The sequence below is a fragment of the Apostichopus japonicus genome, chromosome 3 (assembly GCF_037975245.1).
Source record: "Apostichopus japonicus isolate 1M-3 chromosome 3, ASM3797524v1, whole genome shotgun sequence".
NCBI lineage: Eukaryota > Metazoa > Echinodermata > Holothuroidea > Aspidochirotida > Stichopodidae > Apostichopus > Apostichopus japonicus.
In genome coordinates, this window is record NC_092563.1 from 25635195 (window position 1) to 25658856 (window position 23662).

The following is a 23662-nucleotide window of genomic DNA, read 5'->3' on the forward strand; positions in this document are numbered from 1 at the left end:
CAAGTGTCCCCGAAAATGTCCCCGATTCGTCAAAATGTTCAGGAATTTCGAAAATATCCCACATTACTAGTAAAATAATTGTAAAAAAAAAATTAGTCAAGTGTGCAGTCGCAGAACGGAGCTAGCCAATAGTTCAGATGGGCCAGTGTAAAGTGGAATATGCAGATCGATCTAGCCTAGCACTCTTACGTAAAGTAATTAAAATTAATCTAAAAAAAAGCTACATTTTTGAAAATAAAATTGATATAAAACGTGCTTCTAAGTATCACCATTTTACATCTAGGCACTTAGGCACCTTAAACCCCTCCCCCATATCTGTCACGCAATAAATTTCCCTGATTCCAGTCAGGCAAATATGGTCACCTTACAGTAAACTATTATTTTAAGTTACTTACCACTCTATCCCAATGTCAGCATTGGTGGTATAGACAGAAAGGAAAAGAGTGATGTCATTAATACTTTTTATTTAAAAAAAAGTCGCCCAGGAAAGAACCTGGGCACGAAAACCAAACTACAGAACGACTGATCCGCTCTCAACCCCAGTCCCCTTGCATCGGGACTGTGACTGTGTGATCATCGTTGGGTGTGCATCACCATTCCTTCGAAAGGGAACAGATACTACACATGATCTTAGCCAAAAGGCCGAGAAGCGAAAGGAGGGATATCATTAATTGATTGTGGTATTTTTACTTCATTAAAATGGTACCATCTTATAATTAACAGCCCCGCTTTAAACAAACTATCCCACAAGAGATTCGCTGTAATTAAACCCAACAACTTATTCGCACATTCATTGCTACGGAAGCGTAGAAGAGACCTGTAACTTGACGTTTTCGGAAGAGATGCAACAACTCGTCAATATGTCAAGAAGTTGAAAATTACATTTTGACGACAAATTTTAAATCATCAAAATTTATGTTTTGTCGAATTGCATCAACTGAAAATGTGAAAACAAACATCTTGACGACATATCAACTCGTCAAGATGACAAAAATCTAAAACATGGTGTTTTGTTGAAATGCATCAACATCGTCAAAGTGACAAAAACATGAAAATTACCAACTTACACGCTTCCAAATCTGGCAAAATGACATAAATCTGGTATTATGTCGATGAAGCGTCAATCTTTATGTATACTCCATTTTGACTTGTTATTGCATCTCTGGCAAAAATGCCAATTATCAAATTGTTGACATTTTGACAAGTTAATGCGTTTGTCAAAACGTAAATTTTCCGATCCTATTCACTTTGATGAGTTGGTATGATGTAGTCAAAACGTAAATTTTCAGATTTTTGACATTTTGACAAGTTAATGCGTCATCACAAAATGCAAATTTTCAGATTTTCGTCATTTTGATGAGTTGGTATTGGTCGACAAAATATCAACTTTATATTCTTGACGAATTGTTGCATCACATGACAACGTCAATTAACATGTCCCTTCTACGCTTCCGTGTATTGTTAATCTCCGCTCTTTCATATACCATTAGCTAAATGCCGCTTCCTTTAGCGTAAATAAGTTCTGTTCATTTGACTGTCTCAAGCAGTTAAATCAAAATATTCTTTCACAGCAACGATTTTCACGTCGGCAATCCTAACACCACTGAACTATGATTTCTCCCTCCCTCTCCCGTCCTATCCAATCTGAAATCCCTCACGAGGTCTGCATCATAATGCCACTCGAGAAGTTAGGCTAGCAAACTAGGATAGAAAGTTATGATATTAAAGTAAACACAAAAAAAAAGTTAAATGATAAGTTAAGTATAAATTTTAGCGCAAAGACACTTCCGGCAAAGTTTGTGTGTACTAGGCAGCGATGTATAACATTGAATGTAATCATAATTAAAAGTTGAAGAGCCTCTCATCACATTACGTTGCTATAGTCTAGAAATCAGTGGAGGTGGTTCGAGGGTACCAAATGTTGAATAAGACAGCGGTTAGTATATGCAAACATGAACAAGGGGACATTTTATGAGTCCTTTACCCATTGGAACGAGAAAGAAACAGCTTTCTCTCCTGTTACTCCTCCATACCAATGGCGTGCGCACAAAGTGGGGGGGAGGGGGCGTCCGGGGAATGGAGGGAGCATTCTCCACCCTGCCTTCGAACTACACTCGAGGGAGGTCAGGGGCTTTCTGTATTCAGCAGTTAAAGAATTGGACCTCTTTCAACCTTACAGAAAATATTTATTGGCAAAGCCAATAAATAGTTGAGTGCTTTCAGTGCTTTTTATATGGAGATAATTTATATTCTAAATAGGCCAATGCCTCAGAATGTTTTTTTTTTCTGGGAGAAGGATTCCCAGACCTCATACATAGGAGTCGACTTCGATTGCTACAGGCAAGTTCCCTCTTTTATAACATTCTTCATTCGCCTTGGGATTTACATACAAGTTTACCTGATTAATTATATATATCAGTCGGGGATTAAAATTTTGAATTTGTCCGTCCCATCTCCCCACCCACCCTACTTCCACAATCACCACATTTGGAATCCTGCGCACGACACTGAACCATACCATGACATACTTGGGCTTTATCAGTTGAGCAAATCATTTATTGCACGGGGTGGACTGACCGTTCGGGCAATCCGACAGTGCCCTGTGGCTATATGGTAGGCCCTTCTGAATCCATAGCCTCCTAATCGAATTAGATGTTTAGTACGTCGCTTGCGAATGTTTCGTCAAGTGTAGTGGGTCTTATCCATGTAAAATGGGTTGTATTCAGAAGTGGGGTGTGCCCCTTCTACAACCACACACTTTTCATTGATGTCACTCTGTCTATGCCTTCAGCTTCGAGTGGCGCTCTGCATATTTCCGTTTTATTCATAGAAATTGGATCTGCCCCACCTCTCTACATAGTTCTCCGAATCCTTGAGTTATTTGACTAAATCAAACGCGGGGTAAGCAAACCTTCACATTTCATTTTAGTAGAAGTATCGCCCCTCTTCTCCCTTCTCTTCCTCTCTTTTTTTCCCTTCTCTTCTCTCCCTCCCAACAATCAGTTTCTGAATAAAGAAGAAAAGTTACGTCTCCCTCTTTTTTGTTTACTTTTGCAGCTGCTGAAGGTTTAAGCCACGCCTACTTTGCTACTCATCATGCATGGCCATATTGCAATTGCAGGGTTTTCTATTTACACTAATACGTATGTTACCTACTCTGTGCATTGACAATAGCCATCATGAGGATAAAAATTGTTCTAACCTTTCTGCGAAGATTAACATATTCTTCATCGTTCTTTCGTTATTAGTTACAACTAAGTCACTATCAGAATGCCAAGAAGGAAACAACTTACTCCAAAACGTCTTAAAGGTAAGGGTCTTACTTTGTTTAGTAGGCAATAGTGGAATGTCGTCTGCCGAGATCTGTCGCATTGCAACAGTAACTTTTGTACGGTCTAGCACCGTTGAAAGTTTGTGTTATGGTCCGCTCTGTATGCAGCTGTTGTGACATCTCATTTACTATGCGAAATCGGCGGTGTTCTTTTGCAATTGACGCACAAGAAGTGACAGATTTGATCGCAAATTCTCTATGTTACTGATTGACGGATGTCGGTCAAATACCCTTGAAGCCTAAGTTGGGCGTCGTAAGCGAGACTTTCAATCTTTATTCAATCAGTCCTCAATTGTTGTCGGCGATACGTGACACAAAGTAAAGGGAGACAGTCCCGACTTGACGACGCCGAATTAAGGTTTGACAGGACCTTGGAGAGATAGGGTAACCGAGACCATGTTGTGTTAGCTTCTGTGTATCAATGCTTGAATCTTAAGCAGGTTTTTCTGAAGAATGTTGGCAATGCATAAATGGTAAATTTCTTATGTGAAGATGTAGAATAATCTGAAAATAAAATCATACTGACATGGCCAGTTACTTCTAAAAATTATAAAATGTTACAAAATTAGATAGTCCTAGGCTACAGTGTTTTATTGTATTGAGACGTACGGTAGGCCTATAACTAAATTCTCAAGTAGATTTCCCAAGGATCCCTTTATAAACACAAGTTCAAAGAGAATTGTTGGGGAGAGGGTGGGGCAGAGGGTGGGGGGGTGGGTCTGTACATTCATTCTTGAAAGAGTTATGTCTGTAATCTTAACATTATTTGAATTGATAGGAATTTTCTTCAGAGCTCTGCTTCCTAACTGACATTTAGCCCAGGTGAAAGTCTAAAACAAGCACTGTACCAGGGCTTTATCTGCATGACTTTTATAGGGCATGTTTTCTATAGATACAAAAGTGGATGAGCTTGCATTGGTCAGGAGTGAAGTCACCTGAAAATGAACACCATTAATAATACTGCATACATAACATCGACCACTGCTGTAAACAATTACAATGAACCACACTACAAGTAATAATATAAGATTGGGATAATAGACAGTGCTCCATTAAAGAGAAAATTAATCATCCTCATGCAAGAGTTACATGCAGGTAGTGTGCCTGTTCATGCAGTCTATCCTGTTGTCTACTGGGATGTCTGTTAAGGATCAGGATAGCATGACTATTGTGTATCAAGTGATGTCTGAATAGCATGCATAAACATTGTTTCAATGCCTTATATAAAGCTTATATCCAACAACACATAGTGTAATTTGTAAACAATTTATGTACCTTTTGACTATAGAACCCACTCATTTTTTAAGTATATAAATAACATATTTTGTCAGTATTATACATGTCTTGTTTGAGACCCATTTCTACTGTAGGAAAATCATGGTAACTAATGATGAACATTCCATCAAATCTTTTCCCATTGTTGAAGAGAGGCATGCATTGTTTAGAAACCCCTGGATGTTCATATTCTCCCACATACACACACACAAACAATGCAACCACATAAATTACTTTTTTTTAAAGTCCATCCAATGTAATTATGTCACTGTATGTTACCCACCACTAAGGCACACTAACCCAACAAGTTGCAGTGCTGCAAGTGCAAATTGATGACACTGGTACAGTATTTCATACCCAGTAGTACATGTAGAGATAAAAATTCTACATTTCTTCAACCATCAAGTTAATTAGTTTTGTACTTTTCTTGTCTTACATCTGTACAAACTTAACTTGTGCTTTCCTAAAAAAAATGGCAACACAAAATGTTATCTGAGAGCTGGTTTTCCTTTGCAACCTGTCACCAAGTATTTACTTTAATGAACTGTGATTTTTCTGCCATCAAGTTTTACTTCATTAAGACTGAAGAGACACCTCTGATTTTATGCAGGTCTTTAGTTGCCATTAATCAATAATATATATTCCAGTTATTATTGATGTTACCCAAAAATGCCCCTAGGGCAGTGTTTTAGTGAGTTAATAGCCCACTAATTTTTAGGATTCAGATTTCATTCCTTTGAACTTGCATATGTACTATGTTAATACTAACTATATTAAACATTGGGTGTTTAGACCCCCCAGGTGTGTATTTGATGTCATTCATGCGTGACAGGGATTGTGTGTGTTGTTTTCGAACATAACCAACCAATCATAGAACTCAATTGGAAAGAGTAATTTGCTGTAGATTTCAGTTTCTATAATATGTTAATTTGTTTTCCGTTAAAGCATGTTTACATGAAAATAATTGAGAAGAAAGCCCTTATATGCCTCTGTCTAACACAATAAAACATTTCATACAGTATGTCCACACTTGTTGTCTGTGCAACTATCTGGTATTCTGGTTCATGTTTTGGGACTGTTCAACGACAGGGATTAATTAAGTTATAATGGAATCATTATACATGTATACTACATCAAATTGTCAAGTTCTTTTCATAGGTTTGACTAAATTGATGACATGTCTTGCGGAATTTTATGATGGACAGGTTTCCTATCCCATTCCCTTCTCTTTCACTCTCAAACATTTGTCCTACTTCTCCGATGGTCCTTTCGTATGAAATGTCTTGATAAAGTGTCAATAAATGAATCAATGACATAAATTTATTAAATTACATTGCCCCAATATCATTCAAATTGCTCTACGGTGGATGAAGCACAAATAAAGTTCTGCTGATATGTCTCCCTGAAACAGGTGGGCTTCCTTGGAGATTCCGGCAGTTTATTCCAAACACTCTGTTAGTTTCTAAATCCTACCCTCTTGTGCTCTGTCTTATCGCGTTGTGGACCTGGTTCCAATCTCCCCACTTCCATTACCAATGTTCATCCAATCCTCTGATGGGCCTCTCTTATATGCTGTCTTATTTCTTGGTGGGCCTGGTTCCAATCTCCCCTCTTCCATTACCAATGTTCATCCTATCCTCTGATGGGCCTCTCTTATGCTCTGTCTTATTTCCTTGTGGGCCTGGTTCTTGTCTTTTCCAAAATTAGCAAGTCTCCAAGACAATGTCCTCGACTGTTAGCTATTTCTCTTTGTGTAGATGTATGTGAGTAATGTGACGAACACTTAACAGAGTAGAAATAGACAAATGACTTATTATGAAACTAAGAGATAACATGCAATGATATATAGACTAAGGGTGGCACATTGTCTCAATTCATTTCCTGTGTTATGGCTCCTACCAGGAAGGAAAATAAACCATTGGTAATACATTTGACTATGCTGTTATACATGCCATTTATCATAGCAATATACTACTACACTTCTCTTGAAGTCTGGGTCTTCTGAATTATGATTCAAGAAGTTGGAAACACCAGTTGATGTAGCAATGATGTTTATGAATCAGTCTTTGAAGGATGTTATCGGGGGGGGGGGGGGGGGGAGGAGAGGCGGGAGGGAGAGAGGACAGGGTGGAGGTTTAAGGAATTTACTTCATCCCTTATTTATAATAACTTTTGATATATATGTGTACTAAACTGGTCATTCAAGGCAGGGTTTGAGTTAATTTTGATAAATTTTGGATGTTGTTTGATACATAAATCCCACAATGATAAAAAAAGAAGGTAAATTGTCAAGAGTTCTCTTCTTTGCTTAATATAAAATATCTTTAAATAAAACATAAATATAAACAAATTGGTTGAAATGAAAAGTGAAATCATTTATTATAAATTGTTCAATGATGCTTACTGTAATCTCAAGAGGATGGCTCAATTTGACCAATTGTACTTTTCTATGATTAATACTTGCCAATCCAATGCAACTGAGTTGCCAAATAGCATACATACTTAGTATTTTCTATGGCAAAGGTCTTATACATAGCATATATACTTAGTGTGTTCTATGGCAAAGGTTCTATGGCAAGGGTCTAATACATAGCATAAACTTAGTGTTTCTATGGCAAGGGTCTAATACATAGCATTAGTGTTTTCTATGGCAACGGTCTAATACATAGCATATACTTAGTGTTTTCTATGGCAAAGGTTCTATGGCAAGGGTCTAATACATAGCATTAGTGTTTTCTATGGCAACGGTCTAATACATAGCATATACTTAGTGTTTTCTATGGCAAAGGTTCTATGGCAAGGGTCTAATACATAGCATAAACTTAGTGTTTCTATGGCAAGGGTCTAATACATAGCATTAGTGTTTTCTATGGCAACGGTCTAATACATAGCATATACTTAGTGTTTTCTATGGCAAAGGTTCTATGGCAAGGGTCTAATACATAGCATAAACTTAGTGTTTCTATGGCAAGGGTTTAATACATGGCATATACTTAGTGTTTTCTATGGCAACGGTCTATGTATAGCATATATACTTAGTGTTTTCTATGGCAAGGGTCTTATACATAGCACATAGTTAGTGTTATCTATCTATGGCAAGGGTCTTATACATAGAGTTTTGGTTACTTGGAGTTAATGTATGTATGTTCCACAGGAGATATATACCCAAGCTTGCCTCGGCTTCTGTATTACATTCTTTTGGTTACAGGCTCAGCATGTTCTGTATAACACACAGTACAGTGTACTGATAAGTCTGGTCAAGTATATAATAGTTCGCAAACTTGGAAATGTTTACTTGTCAATTTCAACTGTTCACCATTTGTTTTGTCTTTTAATTGTTTTGTTCAGTGAATTTACTTAAATGGTTTTAGTTGTGAAAGTACATAAATACAGACTCTGGTACCTACAGTAACTAAAACCTAATTTAAATTATGGCATTCTGTACTTACTATAATGGTGTTCTAAACCTGTGTAGCACTTAAACCGTGTCACATTGTGACAGCTGTCCTTGGAGTGTGAATGTTCCATCATTTCCTATGAAAGCAAAAGCTTTCAATATATTTTCCATTATATTGTTTAATTGAAAATAGAAAGTGTGCTTATTTGTGTGTGAAGGTCAGTAATATTTTGCATCTTTTTTATCACTCTGCAGCACACTCTTAAGCTTACAATATTGTTTACTTTAATAGTACTTTATTATGTTATACAGTTAATACACTGCATATATCATTCCAGAATTAATAGGTCAGGTCAGGTTGTGTGCAAAAAGTACAAACGACCTTGATGAAATCAAGGTCAGTTTGTAACCTCTTACTGTTTTTGTTTTATATTTCAGTTGGTATAATTGTGCGATTGTGATGGACCAGAAATATTGACGGTTTAGGTTGCGGGTTGGTGTGTTACTGACAGCCACATTTAATACCATCAGGTGGACTTTTACACACTTATAACACAAGATATAAACCACATGTTACTACAGTATACTGACATGAATAATGTATTTGGCTAGTGTTTATTGTTCAATAAATGACTAGGATTTCTGTTAGGAAGGTAACATAAACAGTGAGGATTTATTCTGGTTAGATTTGAAAGCTGAGGCATCACCTCAGTGGCACAGTTAAAAGAATGTGTTGTTAGGGGGGGGGGGGGGAGAGGGTGCATCACCTCAATGGCAAAATTAAATGTTGGAGGGTGGGAGAGGGAAGGATCACCTCAATGGCACAATTAAAAGTTGTGTTGTTGGGGGAGGGGTGGTGAGAGAGGGTGCTTCACCTCAAATGCACAATCAAAAGTTAAGTTTTCGGGGTGGGAGAAGGGGCATCACCTCAATGGCACAATTGGAAGTTTTGTTGGTTGGGGGGGGGGGGAGGGACATCACCCCAATGGCACAATTAAAAGTTGTGTTGTTGGGGGGTGGGGAGGGGGAATCACCTTAATGTCACAATTAAAAGGTATGTAGTTGGGGAGGGGGGCTTCACCTTAATGGCACAATTAAAAGTTGTGTTGTTGGGGAGGAGGGTGGGAGGGGGAATCACCTCAATGTCACTTGTAATTAAAAGTTATGTTGTTGGAGGGGGGAGAGGGTGCTTCACCCCAATGGCACAATTAAAATATATGTTGTTGGGGGGGGGGGGGAAGAGGGTGCTTCACCTCAATGGCACAATTAAAAGTTGTGTTGTTTAGCGGGGGGGGGCCCTCCATGGCATAATTTAAAGTCATGTTGCTGAGGAGATCACACTGGTCCCATGCAGGCATCTATACTGTACCATCTGTGGACATGAATGAAGTATGTGCTACAGCTTAGAAGAAGTACCTAATGTAGCTGTTAAATTTTCAAAACAGCACTGGGCATTGAAAACTCCCATATGTACACTTGCTGCAGTTATGTGTTATCTAGCCCTGAGGTGATGATACAATGTAGATCATTTGTAAATTTCTCAGTACACAGGCAGCTGCTGTACATACAAGAATCCACAGTTTGGTTTATACTCAGTTTACAGGTCACAAACACCCATGATCAAACAATGTCAGTAACATTACATATCTCTCATACATTACAAATTCATTATAACCTTTGGTGAATTTGCTTGTATACTATGTATGATATATGATCCGAATTGATTAGTAAGGTCATATACTAGTACCCATATATACTGACATTACAAATTTACTAGAATCATTAAATTTTTATGTGCAGTAATAAACTATCATGAAATATTGACTATGTCAATTAATTGCTAATAATAATATAATAGTACTACATAATATTGTTCGTCACAATTAACAGCAGTGATGTTGTACAATAATTGTACTAAATTGACAAACCACAATTAATTACTAATAATAATGTAAGTTAACTACAGTATTATAAATACATTTGTACGTCACAATTAACAGTGCTGGTGATATTGTACAATAATTGTACTCATGAATTGACAAACCATAATTAATTGCGAATAATAATGTATAGATGTAAGAACAGGGTTATAGCTAGGAGATTGTGAGTGCTGGTTAAATAAATTTGCGAAGCGTAGCGAGCGTAGCGAGTGAAGCTCTCCCATCTCACAGCCGGGGGTCCAGGGGCCCGCTTAAGGGCCCCTGGTGGGGTCCAGGGGCAACGCCCCGGTGGGGGTCAAGGGTATTTTGGTAAATAACAGAAAAAGGTGACGTTATTATCATGTTTTACGGCAAGGGAAAGATAAATTTGTTACTTTTGTTGTATTTCACAAGCATTGTACTATTTTTTTGTGCCGGCCAGTGGACTGTTTATTCACTTCCAATGCCGGCCGGCAGGCGTGGCTATAACCCTGTGTAAGAATATGTTTGGGCATCAGAACCACTAAATGGTTTGGTTTTCTGGTTACTTAAATCACAAAAGACTCATCAAGGCCCAGTAATTGATACTTAAATGTCTTTTACATATTCATTGTATTACTAGCTTTCAAGGTGCTGTTCATAAAACATGTTTTAATCAAAGCTAGAGCAGCCCCCTGGTTATATGTTATATAACCAGCTTGCCTTTAACCAAGGTAGCATACTGTATTTATAAATGTTGTCTCATACCTACAGTAAGGTACCCTGCTGTATACATGTTGTATCATACCTATAGTATAGTACCCTGCTTTATGTATGTTGTATCATACCTACAGTATAGTACCCTGCTGTATGTATGTTGTATCATACCTACAGTATAGTACCCTGCTGTATACATGTTGTATCATACCTACAGTATAGTACCCTGCTTTATGTATGATATCATACCTACAGTATAGTACCCTGCTTTATGTATGATATCATACCTACAGTATAGTACCCTGCTTTATGTATGTTGTATCATACCTACAGTATAGTACCCTTCTTTATGTATGATATCATACCTACAGTATAGTACCCTGCTGTATACATGTTGTATCATACCTATAGTATAGTACCCTGCTTTATGTATGTTGTATCATACCTACAGTATAGTACCCTGCTTTATGTATGATATCATACCTACAGTATAGTACCCTGCTGTATACATGTTGTATCATACCTACAGTATAGTACCCTGCTTTTGTGTATGATATCTGCCTACAGTATAGTACCCTGCTTTATGTATGTTGTATCATACCTACAGTATAGTACCCTGCTGTATACATGTTGTATCATACCTACAGTATAGTATCCTGCTGTATACATGTTGTATAATACCTACAGTATAGTACCCTGCTGTATACATGTTGTATCATACCTACAGTATAGTACCCTGCTTTTGTGTATGATATCTGCCTACAGTATAGTACCCTGCTTTATGTATGTTGTATCATACCTACAGTATAGTACCCTGCTGTATACATGTTGTATCATACCTACAGTATAGTATCCTGCTGTATACATGTTGTATAATACCTACAGTATAGTACCCTGCTGTATACATGTTGTATCATACCTACAGTATAGTACCCTGCTTTTGTGTATGATATCTGCCTACAGTATAGTACCCTGCTTTATTGTATCATACCTACAGTATAGTACCCTGCTGTATGTATGTTGTATCATACCTACAGTATAGTACCCTGCTGTATACATGTTGTATCATACCTACAGTATAGTACCCTGCTGTATACATGTTGTATCATACCTACAGTATAGTACCCTGCTTTTGTGTATGATATCTGCCTACAGTATAGTACCCTGCTTTATGTACAGTATGTTGTATCATACCTACAGTATAGTACCCTGCTGTATACATGTTGTATCATACCTACAGTATAGTACCCTGCTTTTGTGTATGATATCTGCCTACAGTATAGTACCCTGCTGTATACATGTTGTATCATACCTACAGTATAGTATCCTGCTGTATACATGTTGTATAATACCTACAGTATAGTACCCTGCTGTATACATGTTGTATCATACCTACAGTATAGTATCCTGCTGTATACATGTTGTATAATACCTACAGTATAGTACCCTGCTGTATACATGTTGCATCATACCTACAGTATAGTACCCTGTTTTTGTGTATGATATCTGCCTACAGTATAGTACCCTGCTTTATTGTATCATACCTACAGTATAGTACCCTGCTGTATACATGTTGTATCATACCTACAGTATAGTATCCTGCTGTATACATGTTGTATAATACCTACAGTATAGTACCCTGCTGTATACATGTTGTATCATACCTACAGTATAGTACCCTGCTGTATACATGTTGTATCATACCTACAGTATAGTACCCTGCTGTATACATGTTGTATCATACCTACAGTATAGTACCCTGCTGTATACATGTTGTATCATACCTACAGTATAGTACCCTGCTTTTGTGTATGATATCTGCCTACAGTATAGTACCCTGCTTTATTGTATCATACCTACAGTATAGTACCCTGCTGTATACATGTTGTATCATACCTACAGTATAGTATCCTGCTGTATACATGTTGTATCATACCTACAGTATAGTACCCTGCTGTATACATGTTGTATCATACCTACAGTATAGTATCCTGCTGTATACATGTTGTATCATACCTACAGTATAGTACCCTGCTTTATGTATGTTGTATCATACCTACAGTATAGTACCCTGCTGTATACATGTTGTATCATACCTACAGTATAGTACCCTGCTTTATGTATGTTGTATCATACCTACAGTATAGTACCCTGCTGTATACATGTTGTATCATACCTACAGTATAGTACCCTGCTGTATACATGTTGTATCATACCTACAGTATAGTACCCTGCTGTATACATGTTGTATCATACCTATAGTATAGTACCCTGCTGTATGTATGATGTATCATACCTACAGTATAGTACCCTGCTGTATACATGTTGTATCATACCTACAGTATAGTACCCTGCTGTATACATGTTGTATCATACCTACAGTATAGTACCCTGCTGTATACATGTTGTATCATACCTACAGTATAGTACCCTGCTGTATACATGTTGTATCATACCTACAGTATAGTACCCTGCTGTATACATGTTGTATCATACCTACAGTATAGTACCCTGCTGTATACATGTTGTATCATACCTACAGTATAGTACCCTGCTGTATGTATGATGTATCATACCTACAGTATAGTACCCTGCTGTATATGTTGTATCATACCTACAGTATAGTACCCTGCTGTATACATGTTGTATCATACCTACAGTATAGTACCCTGCTGTATACATGTTGTATCATACCTACAGTATAGTACCCTGCTGTATACATGTTGTATCATACCTACAGTATAGTACCCTGCTGTATACATGTTGTATCATACCTATAGTATAGTACCCTGCTGTATACATGTTGTATCATACCTACAGTATAGTACCCTGCTGTATACATGTTGTATCATACCTACAGTATAGTACCCTGCTGTAGACATGTTGTATCATACCTACAGTATAGTACCCTGCTGTATACATGTTGTATCATACCTACAGTATAGTACCCTGCTGTATACATGTAAAGATTGATGTTCCACATGGCAGTTCTAGACAAAGGAAACTGACACATTTCTTCTCTCCCCCCCCCCCCCCTCCAAGTAAAAAATCATCCTTCTTGTTTGGCAGACAATTAAATCTGTTGCTAATACTATATTTCACATTTATATGAAATATATTGAACTTACATACCAGGTTACGGTCATATACCCTAGAACCGAAGAACCACACTACCTTCAGGACACTTAACCTATGATCTCAGAAGAGAAGTGTTTCCTCTGTCCATAGAAGTTCCAGCATTAATGAGACCACAAGGTACTGTGTTTCATTCATGCACTAGGTGGGTGTGAAATAACCACTTGATGACATCCATCAGACATTGAGCTCACAAACCAGGATACTCACAGTAAGAATAACATAGCAGACCAGCAGAGCAGAGCAGGGGAGTTTGCCTCATAGCATAGAGATGTTTAGGGGTGGGAAATATATGTGAGCCAAGCATGGTAACAGAGTCAGTGAATAAGATTTTGTAATAAAATAATTCTTTATTTCAGTCCATTGTAAAGTAATATTTCCTGACAAATGTTAGATGGAACCAAAGTGCTTCCAACTTTTTAATCAACTTTCCTGCACACTATTGTTGTACAGTCAAGGAAATTTTTCATCTTAGACAACCAAATTTCTGTTCAGGCCTCTAAAGGAGGTTGTCTGGAGGAAGACTAGTAAGACAGCAAATTCAGAATTCATCGCGATTAAATAAAACACCCCGCCCCCACCCCCGCCCCCGAAAAGTGAGGAATTGGTATCATCCTCCATGATTACTTTGAAGATATTTTGAAATAAAGAAAAGGCAGTGGTAGGCCTATAGATGATCCTGCAAAAGGGATTTTACTGGCTAATTAGCAATTTTATGTGCTGTGCATCATCATCAGTATTAGGTATCAAGTTTACTGTGACATCATTGGCATGGTCACACTTACAAGTTTGCTGTGCATTATCATGTACAGTATGTGGCATTAAAAGGTATAACTTAAGTAATTATTATTTAAACAAATACTAACTTTTGACAAGTGATTGAAAGACTCCAATTTGTTGTATGGACAAACTCAGGTGTTCAGATGCACTGGATTGTTTTTTTTTTCGGGGGGGGGGGGGGGTGTTATTGTTTTGTTATGGTCTTATTGTCCTATTGTATGAAATTGTGTATTTTGCTTTGTTGTACTTTGATTGGTTTCTTTCTCTGTATTTTAGGGAGCGCAGCACCCCGTCAAGCCCGCAAGGGTTTTTTGTTCCGCTTCCTTCACTTCATGTATTATTCAATACTACTTCATGTTATTTGTTTTTTTGTAAACGTTTAAATGCATGTTGTGAAAAACAAATAAATGAAATGAAATGAAAAGAGAATCAAACCCAACCATCATTGTATCTTTTCATGATAGAATTGTATGTTAAGAACAACTCCCAGTGTAGTAAACTCCCATCATAGGGCTGCCATTTTGTTTTGTAAATCTACAAGTGAAACCAGGAACATTGCAATGCGCTCAATGTTCTTGTAGATATTGTTACATTTCCATAAGGGATTTTTTTGCTACTTTCATTTTATTATTGAAACACTTGGTGACTTTTATGACGCTATTAAAACTCCAAAAGTTTTGTCTTGCATCTGGACTTTCATTGCTGCGCATGCTGCAATGTAGTCAACCTGAAGTTAAAAGAGTTCACCTGTCAATAAACAATCTGCCAACAAACTGTACACCCCTCCTTACTAATGGTTTGGTCCCTATCGTCATGCATGTTCCTGATTCATGATAGCAGAGTATTCAATTAAATTATGTCACTGTATAAATACATAGGCTTTATATGGACATTACTTGTTATGTCTTCTCCATGGGCTCTAGACATTTCACCAGGGCAAAAATCCCAGATTGGATAGATCTGATACTGCAGTGATTGACAAGTCAAACTTGGGCAAAATCCCAGGGTAGCTTCCTGACTCAGGAAACAAGAACAAAGGGTTCGGTTAACATGAAAGATATGTCATGTCAGTGGGAATTCATACTATCCTGTCCTGTGAAATGAGCACCGGCAAAAAAATCTGTATGTAACTGCTATCCCTGCATGGTGCTATAAGTCTCTCAAGGACATTATGACCTGAATGTGGATAAATAACTTTAATGGGAACTTGATTACATTATGGGTAGTAGACCTCACTGTAGTCTAATAAATGGTGACATGCCTTTATATAGCCCATGGCATAATCCCAATACCACTTTTACCAAATGTTGCATTTAGGCTGTGTTACAATACCTTAGATTTCCCTTTATATTGACTGGGAAGTTGCAAGGAGGAGTCATGGTCAGATGTTGAAAAGTTTCATAAGCCCAAGATACTTCCAGCTGTGGTGACCTATGTAGTGCAAAGGTCAGGCGAGTTGATGCTCGCCTACCGCTGACCCTAGAGCACGTCTCACACCCCAACATTGCAAGCCTCGATGATCGACCCCGTTAAAAGTTTCTTCAGTATCTAGGAAAATGTAGGAAGAGAAAACAGGACTCAAAATTTAAAAAGCTTTTGCAATCTGTAATATAGTTACCTGTAACTGGTTCTAACATGAATGATTTGTGTGAGTCCTTCCTTAATTTGTATCATTTCTACTCATTTGTTTACCAACAGTAGTAATCTTGGTACTCATGTTTCCCTGTGGAGTACTCTTTTATTCTTTCTTGTTTCTGCACAAAGGTGCGATCTTGGTCCTCATAAACTGTGTCCACCCATTCAGGAATACAACTTCTACAAATTGGTCTAGCAAATGGTTATGTTTGTTCTCACTAGTACTTGAGTACTTTCTATACTTGCTTACAGTGTGTTTATGAACACTTTGCAATTATTTTTTTTGTTCCCTTCATGAGGAATTACACTTTGCAATTGATTGTTTATTTCTCTATGTGTTTATTCTCTAAGAACTCAATATTTCTGTATAATTTCAATTTCTCTCTGAATACAAAATCGGAGCAAAATGGGTTTCTTTGATGCTGTTCTGCATTTGAGCAAGATTCCATCTGGATGCCGATTGGCAGTGACAGACCAATTTTCCCAGAGCAATTTAGTTAAACTTCTGAAAATGCCAGTATAAAAATATTTCCTATAACATACAGTATATGACCACTAAAGGAGAAGAAAACCCAGCCATCGTCACTGATCTGTGACTGTGTATTATAATAAAAAATTTCCTAGGCACCTAGAAGGCAAAAATATCCATGTTGAATATTCATTCACACATATGGCTGATGGCTTGAGCAAGTCTAAATAGGATTTCGTTGTGACTAACATTTATAATGCACTCTGAGCTACACAGCTATTCATAAATTGGTAACAGCTTTTAGCAATGCAACCCTGTTGGCCCACGTCCAGGTCAGTGTCCACACCCTCTCTCAGATTCTGAATTTACCATTATGAAGCTTGCAAAGGTTGCTTGTTGGGTTCTTCATATTCCCTGGAATCTTGTTGGATTTATGATACATCATTTTCAGTAAATTAGAGGTGCAGAGGTGAACTCTTAAAATGAACTTTGTACTTCCATTGGGTTCAGACAGTGTCAACACAGTTTATGGATGCCTTAAAAAATGTGAAAAGAATGGATTTATAATATTTTATAATATTAAAATGAATCACCTTCTAGTATGTGGGACGATGACTTCTACCGACAAAGTGTCCCTCCCCTCTCCTCCCACTATACGCAACCTCTCAAACCCTCGTATATCCCAGTCATTTTCCTTCTATATTTCAGGAGATGTTCATCACAATGATCTCTATGTAAGCTAAGGATGATTTTTCCTCCTTTATTAAGTGTTTTGTTTTTCTGAGTACAACATTGTTATCTCCTTCACCTCTTTCTTTTGTTGTTTTTTATTCGTCGTTAGTTATGAGGAACAGCCAGATTGTATTTATTGAGAACTAGTGTTAATGTCTGGACTGTAGGCTGATGATGTGTCCAGGCTGTATGATAATGCAGTATAAAGCTGTACAGTATATACTCAAGGTACTTGACTATAATGCAGCACTGGTATTAAATTTTGCTTTGTCCCTTGCCTGAGCTATATATTATACACACATGCTCACAGCCATAAAGCATTATTTCATTGGATGTAATGCACATAGATATCTGCACAAAGCTTGTCATAAGGTAGGTAGAACTGTACATGATTAATGTTGGTATTCTCATTAAGAACGGAGATAACAAAGTAAACACATTTATTGTGAGGGATGGAGATAATCTGTCATTCCTTCCTCAGATGCCTGTAGCGATGAAAGAAGCAAAAACATTAGATTCCTTGCAAACTCTACCAGCGAGCAAACACTAGTCAATAAAGCTACATAGCACATTGGCAATAAATCTAAAGAGCACATTGGCATAATGGAAATACCAAATAAGAAATTGTTGACAGATTAAACTGCCTGTTTAATAATTTTTATTACCAAAATGCAGCTTTTTAGTTGGTGTATGGCAGGAAGTATCGACACACGTATATAGTTGAAATTATGACAAAATAAACAATTCTGAGTGCAGGTTTTCATCATTTATTTCCCTTAAAATTGTTAGAAAATTATTGCAGGAAATGTGCTTCACTAATAATGACAGCAAGCTGTGTTGATTACTTATCATTTAATCTTAGATGACTATGTTTCACTATAGAGAGATATGTAGTATATAATCAGGAACATCAGACTCACTGGCTATACAAATGAGCACAACAATATTGCAACAGTATATTATATACACTTACACTATTACACTATATATACACTATTTTTACTGTACTGGAGTTTCCAACTATATTCATTTGCCTTTGTCGTTTACCTCCATTTCATTAACATAAAGTCTGTTCAAAGTATCTCTTTCCAGATCCGGCTTTAGGAATCACAAATGATTTCGAGTTGGTTAGCATCATGGTTGATCTCTAGAGTAAGGCAAAATATGTCACCTAAACAGAACTAGTATTGTTCGATACAGGTGACAAACGCCTACAGTGGAATTACGACCTTCCTTACCGGTTTCGAACCTTTGGACATACAATCAGCGTCCATAGCCTAGTGGTCAGGGAGTCTGCATATAAAGCAGGAGGCCCGGGTTCAAAGCCCGGTGGAGGCTGGAAGTTTTTTCACTGTTCTGGATTTTCCAACTCATTACAATTTCAATAGACAAAGCCTACTAGTTTACTTGTTAGACCAGAGAACTGTTAAATAATTGTCATTACTTGGCTAGTTCAATCATATAGCTACCCTGTACAATACAAGGGGAAACCCTTCCAGCAATGTTACTTACTACCCAGCTGGTGGAAATAGAAGATGTTCAATGATGTTGCTATGGTTCATGTTGCATATTATAAGTTATTACTTGGTGCCTAGGTCTTCTCATTGGCCTACATTCACACATATTCCATATAATTTCCCACTGGCTTACACACTGAATCGCCAAACTGATGCGGTCTTTAACTCGGTTAAAGCTATCGTTCACTGGCTAACTGACATCTCGGTCATTTCTGTCTCCTTTAATTATCCACACCGTGAGTCCGTGACCATGTAGACTTGTTGTGACAGCCCAAACTTTTCTTCACTGTAATCCAAGCCTCCTTACTCACCAGTAAACATATTTCCTATTCTTCTCCTTGAAAGCACAAAATGGTCTTAACATAGCCTCAGTTGCCTAAAGCAACCCCCCCTCCCCCCCCCCATTGCATCTGTGAAATTTACAGTAACTAAAATTTATTGATTAGACTGTACATACATTATATGCCAGTGTACAGTTATCCACATATAATTCTAACCTCTCTGTATTTACCATCAATCTGTTTACAGCATCCTTTGATTTTCAGTATCTGATCGCTCTGTGATAGCGAATATTAGCTGAAGTAGAACATTTTGGACATCATCATGTTATTTTTGTCAAAGTAGACAGTTTCACAACCTGTTCCTTATTCAGGAAGTGACTATGTCTTGTACAGTAATAATGGTACCTGTTCACAGCTGTTCCGTGGAGTATTAGGAAGGAAGTTATTTTCTCTCACCAGCTCTCACCTGTTTATTTAAGAATGTAGTCTTCAAACTATGTAACACTAGATAATGAGAGAAAAACGTGGGTAAGTCGTCTGAAATAATACTACCAGTCACATGAAAGTGGCTAGAATTGTTTCTACCGATGTTTCAAATTCTACCTCTCCGAGGCCATATACTTATGTTTTTAAACCGAAGAAGAGAAGGATCTTGTTTGCCCTTGGGCAGGTAATAAATCTGACCCTGGAGTTTTTCTTTTCCTGATATGATAATTCAGATTTTTCATCGATAAACCAGTATTTTTGACTGCTACGGTAAACCAAGTTATGAACCAGGATGATCAATCGATAAAAAGGGTTTGTTGGGTTGGTATTCCAAGTTAATTTGATATTAAATCAGGTCTGTGAGTCCAAAATCTATTTTGTTGGTGAAATAATCCCTTTGGCTTTATCAGCCCACACCTCCATGTGTGGCACATAGGTAGGGATGACTCACACATACTGAAACATGTGTTACAGTAGAAGCATGTCGGTACAATATCAATGGCTCACATGTACTGTATTGCACATGTGGCCCAGTAGCCATTGAGAGACATACTATATCCATTTTACCTCCATGCTATATCTAAGTGAATCCTACATAACATGAATGGCATTCTGTTGTGTGTGTGTATAAGATTAAAACATGGTTAACCTTGTATGCATGGCCTTGAACACTTGTATTTGTTGTGTGAACATGATGTAGTTACTTCCTAAACTTAAAAGTCACAGGTAAACTAAGAACAGATTGGTGCATATTGCTTTGATCATATTTTTTGGTATACCGTACTGGTCACATCAAAGTACTATTATAACTTGAAACAAGGCCAAAGCAGATGCTATCCCACTTCATTCTTCCATGGTCCTAAAAGCTTTGCAACTTCAAGTTATGCCTATTTGTTTAGTTCACAGCCATGGAAGAGGCACTTGGGATAATATTCCATGGTTACAGTGTGCATATTGCATCCATAGTGTTGTGTATACTGTTGAAATTTGCAGATTACCAAATACCTGAGTCTCAACTGATAAATGGTTGAACTTTCACACTGCTGTGTGCAAGATTGGAGAGGCTTGTGACAAATGATAAATAGTCTGATTGACAGTTGTCAATTAAATCAAGGGAAAACAAAGTTGAAAGAAGAAAGAGAGGGGGTCAAGGGGGGACATTCTGCTAGATCCAGGGGCCAAGAGAAACATCAATCAAACCCTCTCTGAAAGACCACCAATGACAATAGAATTCTAAGGTGGAATTACTTCAATCATAGATAGAACTTTTTGAGTTCCAAGGTTGTCACTTTACAGAAACATTTGAGTCTGGAGTCTAGCGACCAACTAGCTTAAAGGAGCTGTATGCATTTGGGCAGTGATTCCCTAGCAATATTTCACCAAAACCAACCAAGTGTTACTTAAAGCAGAATTTTAAGCTGTCACTTAATTATTTAATGTGTCATTCCATTCAATCCTAAAAATGTTGTCCCTCAGAGACACTCTTTTGTTCTTATATTTAAATCACATATAAAATGCAGATATTATTTTATTAGACATATATTACAATGCAATATGCCATAATATCGACATGCTTGTTATAGTATCAATTCTGTTGGAAGCCTCTTAGTCAGAACTACTCCAACATAAGGAATCTTGAAGCAGACCAATAATTCTTTTCAATTTGGACGTCTTAGTTTGGGCAGGCCATGAGGCAGGTATTTTTTACGACCACAAATGTGGGAGAAGCCCGCAGGGGCATATGGATTTTCATCATCATGTCGGGTGGCTTCCAATTCAACATCTTAACTTAAATTTGGAATCTAAAACTAAAACTTCAATATCATGCATGTGTTACAGCAGTGACACTGTCGCTATTTAGTTTTTTCATATCCATTACTAAACTCACATATAAGCATGGTCTAGCTCTTATTATGAGAATCTTTTTTTTTTTTTTTTTTAAATACTGTCAAATTTTATGCCATTTCCATTAGTTTTATCAAATATCACGGTCATTTTCAGTCATTAAATGACATGTTAGATCCATGAATAATACCGGTGGTACATTGAAGAGTAAAGACAAAGAAAACATCATATGTTTTTCCCTTTTTCGGTACGCACGTAATCACTAACTTTAAAGTGTGCATTGTATGAGCCATCCCATTTTATGTACAGTATATTGCATGGTCAGCCATTCCTTTAACATGTACTGCACAGGCCTAGTTCCTCAATCATAATAATTTTTGGCCAGGTATTGGCAGGTTTCATGTAAGATTGAGTAGATTTACTTCGCTCTTCGCTTACCCGTCTCCCCACAATCTTAGCACTCTCTTTCTTCTGTGCCTAGAATGAACTGGTAACTGTGTGCCCTCTGTGACCGACCCTTCCGGTCAATGCCCTTGCTTCTCATTCTTCCACCCAAAGATTGAGTAGATTTGTGTATAAGCATCAAAGTAGCTTTTAATTTGTTTTTTACCACAATCCTACCCCCCCCCCCTTCAGTCCCCATTTTGACCATACCTTTACATCTCTTCCATACCTTCTCTTCCCAAACCTTTGCTTTATTGATAAATGTCCTTTCTAAGGCAACTGGTATTACTAATTTAGTTGGGCCTACAGTGCCTCATTTGATAAAATTGTACAAATTGCCTGCAGCCCAGTATGCAGTATATATCTAAAGTATACACAAAGATACATAAAGTGTACAAAACATATTTTTTTCCTGACATTAATTGTTCCATGTGTCTTGTGTCAATACCCTGTGGCACTGGAATGACCTTGAGGTCACTTGCAGCTATTGCATCAGAGGGTCGGAGGATATCAAAAGTACCAGCTTTATTAATTTAAAGGAATATAATTCAAATCAAGTTACCAAAACAGTAATAAAGAGAGGTGAAGACAGGTATGTGGAAATATCTATTGCACTGAGCATGCAGGTACCGTATTGTATAGTACAATGTGTTATATATTAAGAGTTTAGTGACATGTGCAAATAAAAGAAGTTTGTGTGCAATATGTAGATCGTGTGCACACCACCCTAAGTATTATTAACGGCCGTGCATACCTTATGAAAAGCCATGCATACCAATTTTGTATTGTGTTTAATAATGTAATGAAAATAAAGTACTCAGACACATTCTGGCTGTTGACCACGAAAGACCGTCTCCGGGTACTTTATAATATGTCTCTCTTGGAACCTTTCGGGTTTTCTTTACACCTTTTCCACTTGGATATAAAACAAAGCATATGATATCATATACTAAAAATCACATTATTTCTGTATTTAATTGACATGGTGGTTGATCTGATCTGAATGTTTTGCACATGTACAGTATATACTATAATGGCAAACAAAAGCATCGCTGAAGATATTTTGTGAAATTTCTTCTTACTTCTTGGAAAAAAAATTCTACCACTCTCTTACACAATTGCACATATTGTACCGAGATATTCAGCCATTTTTCTCTCAAACCACAGTTTGTCTAACTTGTAAGGCGATGACATCATCATTATGTTCACAAATTTCCTTTCAAGCACAGATTGTGCCGCCCGCTTCTTTGAAGAAGCACTTTGTGAAGCAAAGCTTCTCATCAAGTCAGTTTTTGTTACCATGACATAGTACAGAGAGATTCTATAAAACCATACAATATGTAGGAGAGATTGAACCAGCCAGTCAGACAGAATAGCTGAAGGCAGTGAAATGGTTGGTTGATGGTGATCAGGATAATAATTTAAGTGCTTTGAACTCTCTCTCTCTCACACTCTCTGTTTATACTGAGATGAACTCCTCCGTGTACTATTATCATACTCTGTTAGTGAAAGGCAGGGTCAATAAAGGAAAGACATACATATTTTGTAGCTTATCTACAATATATCTTAGAGCATGGGAATATCATCTAGTTACAGAATTGATGATCAAGCCTTTGGACTGTGTAAAGTTCAAGCTGCACGAGTAATTATTAGGTTTGATGATACATTTTTCATGAGGTTAGAGAGAGTCAGTCGTGTTTGTGGTAGTTTACACACGGAT

At 37.4% G+C, this 23662-nt stretch overlaps 1 protein-coding gene and 1 pseudogene across 1 annotated transcript in view; one reads left to right on the forward strand and one right to left on the reverse strand.

Moving 5' to 3' along the window:
• Positions 1–451: 451 nt before the first annotated feature.
• On the reverse strand, positions 452–654 carry LOC139965857 (U2 spliceosomal RNA; annotated as a pseudogene).
• A 2473-nt stretch (positions 655–3127) lies between these two features.
• Positions 3128–23662, forward strand: part of LOC139965618 (uncharacterized) — a 56071-nt gene continuing 35536 nt past the window's right edge. Inside the window, exon 1 of the mRNA XM_071968168.1 lies at positions 3128–3310. Coding sequence (XP_071824269.1) covers positions 3271–3310 — 40 coding nt within the window. The 5' untranslated portion in view covers positions 3128–3270. The remainder of the gene's footprint in view (positions 3311–23662) is intronic.